The 3854-nt window shown below is 43.1% G+C and overlaps 1 protein-coding gene across 1 annotated transcript in view; it reads right to left on the minus strand.

Moving 5' to 3' along the window:
• lrch1 (leucine-rich repeats and calponin homology (CH) domain containing 1) overlaps positions 1 to 3854 on the minus strand; it is a gene marked incomplete in the record, with an annotated part of 222442 nt that overhangs the window by 107732 nt on the left and 110856 nt on the right. Inside the window, 2 exon segments of the mRNA XM_032512767.1 lie at positions 1925 to 1995; positions 3382 to 3497. Of these exon segments, the coding sequence (XP_032368658.1) occupies positions 1925 to 1995; positions 3382 to 3497 (187 nt within the window).

Consider the following 3854-nt stretch of genomic DNA (forward strand, 5'->3'; position numbering starts at 1 on the left):
CGGGCTCTCTCCAGGTAGCTGTAACCGGGGGGACAGACTTTGTTAAGCGTTGAGTAAACCCCTGGCTGGTGCCATGTTTCTGTCAGGCACATGAGGTCTAATCCCTTGTCCATGATGTGGTCTTGTATGAAGGATGCTTTATTTGTTAGGGATTGTTTGTTGAAAAGTTCTATTTTGAGTGTTGATGCTGTGGTGAATCTCTGTATAGGCCGTAGTACACTGTAATCCACTCCACGTTTTCTGGCCTGCTTAGCGTTTCGAAATTTGGCGGTGTTTCCCACGCTGCTCAGCAGAGCATGCAGAGATCTTGCAATATTTCCCGTGTTGCTAGCACCGAGAACAACACTGCTCTGATGAGGCGTCAAACGTGCGACCGGGGTCCAGATGAATGGAATGTTTGAAGCAGGTTGGCCAGGTTAATGGTTAACAAACTTAGGACGGGCACTTCTGTGGATGTAACATGGACGACGCCGAAGTCCATGTTCTCTAATGGCAGCAATGCACATTGGAATGGAGCAGTTGTTGAGACTTAGCCGTTTGCCAAACACAGAGATGGAAGACTGTTGGGCACAGGGAAAAGACGGTCCATGTCATTGCAGCGGGGTGGACGTGGCACAAAGGACTGGCTGTAGGCAGCTGACAGCTAGCTACCAACTGCAGAGGTATCTACTCAAGGCAAAACCGGACCGGGACAGCTAGATTGCTGCCCGGGAGAAAACTTAAACCTTGGAAAACTATTCAGACCAAGAAAAAAGCAGCCGAGAAGCGTCCACTCCTCTCTCTCTTCACATTCATTTCTCACAATGCAAATGAATTTCAAAAAATTTAATTTCAAGTTACTGTGAGAGACCTCCGGGTACTTGAAGGATGAAGGAAGAGCATATAGAATTATATCTAATATTTGAGCTAATGAAGCACAAATTATGAATTATTTGGAATAATAGTTAATATCAAAAGAATGTATGTTGAGTGGATGAGTTTGTCAGGATTCTGATTTGAAACCATTTCAATTTACAAATTCAATGAAATTGATTAATTTTATTTGCAGAGAATGTTGCATGGAATCCATAATTTCTTGTGGTAAATTGGTTAAAAATGCCATGATTCTGATATAGATATTGTTGAAAGGGGTCAAATTTGACCTGAGGACAACAAGAGGGTTAAAACCATTCCACGACTGCCTGAATATTGGAAACCAATTGAGAACTTTGGAAACAACAGAGTTGCTGTGTACTTTTTTTAAGACGTACGTACTTTTTATGAAGGAAATTAAAGACCTTCATCACAACATCAACTGAGCCCTAAATTCAGTTTTTCAAGCCAAGCATCGCTGAACTTGCACTTTTCCAAAAGCTGAAGAATAATTGACTCTCACCCATCACACGGAAGCTGATTGGCTGCAATATCAGTTGCATGTTAGTCTCATTTGTAGTCGTAATGCAACAAATAATATTTGGACTACAAAAGAAATACGCAACACCACAGAAGGTAGCGTTACTTTGTTATACAACTGTTTTCATTTCTTTGACTGTGAGAACGTCCACATACAGATTACATTTAACTTGTTTAAATGCTAAAACCATATCATTTTACTTCTGTTTTTTTCAGTTTTGTTTTGTTTTTGTATCTATTTACGTGAATTTATTGTTTGGTTGTGAGGTTAGACTCAAAAACGATAAAAAAAAAACGTCAATCACACAATAGAAACTAGCGATTGGCAGATTATCTGCCTCGTTAGCAGCATAAATTAGCATTAAAAAAGCTCCAGCTCTGTGGCTGTCCCTCTGCTTCGGTCCCAGATATCTGTTATTGGGTTCATTAACTAATAATAATACCAATTACTAGGCATCGGCCGTGAAAACCAGTACCGGCTGGGAAAAAAACGGCAGTAATGTAGAAAAAATAAAAAACTAGATGAACTTACATTTGTCCTGGTAGCCAGTGTGAGTCTTCCTCTATTCTGAGGGGCTCATCAAAGTCTGCTGCTGTCCGACCCTACACACACACACACACACACACCCCCTGTCAGATTTGTCAGCCCTGGGCCAGAACTCGGAGACATTCCCGTTGTCCTCCGGTCCACAAACTCAACAATGACGACACTGTAACAAAGCCTCTCTCTCCTCCAGTCCTCGCGCCACCCCTACGCTCATCAAAGTCTGCTGCTGTCCGACCCCACACACACCACACACACACACACACACACAACACACACACACACACACCCACACACACACACACACACACACCACCACCACACACACACACACACACACACACACACACACCACACACACACACACACACCTCTCCTCCCGCTGATGGAGGGTTAACCGGCTCATTTCTTATCTCCGGATCTATTTAACCAAAGAAAACCTCGGTCAGCTGGAACTGTGCCGACAGGTCGATGGGGGACATCTACACGTTTTCTCTTGTAGGCTACGTTCACGCTGTGGTTGGACTAAAGAAAGTTGACTCAGGCTCAAGAGTTTTCATTCCAAAAAGCAGCCAAAAGCGTTTTTTGTTGCTATAACAACAGCTTCAGTATCCTAGAGCGCCATGTGAAGCGGTGCTAAGGTTAGATAAAACTAAGTGGTGGAGCGAGATAGAGAGAGAGAGAGAGAGAGAGAGAGAGAGAGAGAGAGAGAGAGAGAGAGAGAGAAAGAGAGGTGCTAATGATGGATATAACTAAGTGGTGGAGTGAGCTAGAGAAACAGAGAGAGAGCAACAGAGCGGGAGAGAGAGAGACAGAGCGGGAGAGAGAGAATGAGAGCAAGAGAGAGAGAGAGGGAGACAGAGAGAGGAGAGAGAGAGAGAAAGGGAGGGAGAGAGAGAAAAAGAGAGAGAAAGAGGGAGAAAGAGAAAGATATAGAGAGAGAGGGAGAGAGAGAGAAGGAGAGAGAGAGCGAAAGAAAGACAAAGAGAGGCTCCTCGGCTCTTTGCGTCGTGCACTTGTTTTTATATTTTATCCTATTTTTTCCCCCTGAGTCTCCGCAGCGACTCACTAGCTGGGACAGGACCGTCTCCCTGACAACAACATTCAACTCTTACAGGACGGTAATGCCAGAGTGACAGTTTAGGCTCCATTAAGACGAGCCGAGCAGTCGGATATGTACTCCTGAAGTTATGCAGCATTAATCTTTAACAACAAACCGACTGAAGAGAAACAGCATGACGTCTTGACGACATATTGTGATTATTTAAGACGATTTTTGACTTTTGAAAAGATGTTGCGTTTAATGAACCTTAAAAAAACAACAGTAAAACAGACCTGCGTTATTTCCGTTAATAAACCAGACCTGCAAAAACGTAATGAGCAAAATAGATCGATTTTCCTTGATTACGTTGTTTTTGTAAAGGTGATCCATTGCACAGGCCTACCTTGATGTAGTTGACAAAGCGCGTGCTGAGAGCGGAGTCTCTGTAGCTGAACTGGTCCTTCAGGGCTTCCGTAGGGCTCTCCTCAATCAGACGCACCGAGTCCAAGTGTGGGTCTGCTGAAGAGGACGAAACGTCAACTGTAAGTGGCTTCGATAGGTGTTGCGCTGGAATTCATAAGCAGGTCACTTTTCACCTTGGAAAGGTGTGTCCCTAATAGAGCCCAACCTATATATCCGATATTATCGACCGATATTCGGCCTTTCCCGATATTTCAGGATCGGCATTTATAATGGCCGATGTAAAAAATTTAAATAAAAACAATTCATTCATTTATCATTTATAATGACAAATTCTCATTCTGATGAGTGAATATTTACAAAAAATAACAACAGATGGACGTGTGTTTCTGTGTGTGTGTGTGTGTGTGTGTCTACGTAATATTACGTAATATTGCAAAAATCAGGAATATCCTG

This window comes from Etheostoma spectabile, chromosome 4 (genome assembly GCF_008692095.1).
Source record: "Etheostoma spectabile isolate EspeVRDwgs_2016 chromosome 4, UIUC_Espe_1.0, whole genome shotgun sequence".
In the NCBI taxonomy this organism is placed as follows: Eukaryota; Metazoa; Chordata; class Actinopteri; order Perciformes; family Percidae; genus Etheostoma; species Etheostoma spectabile.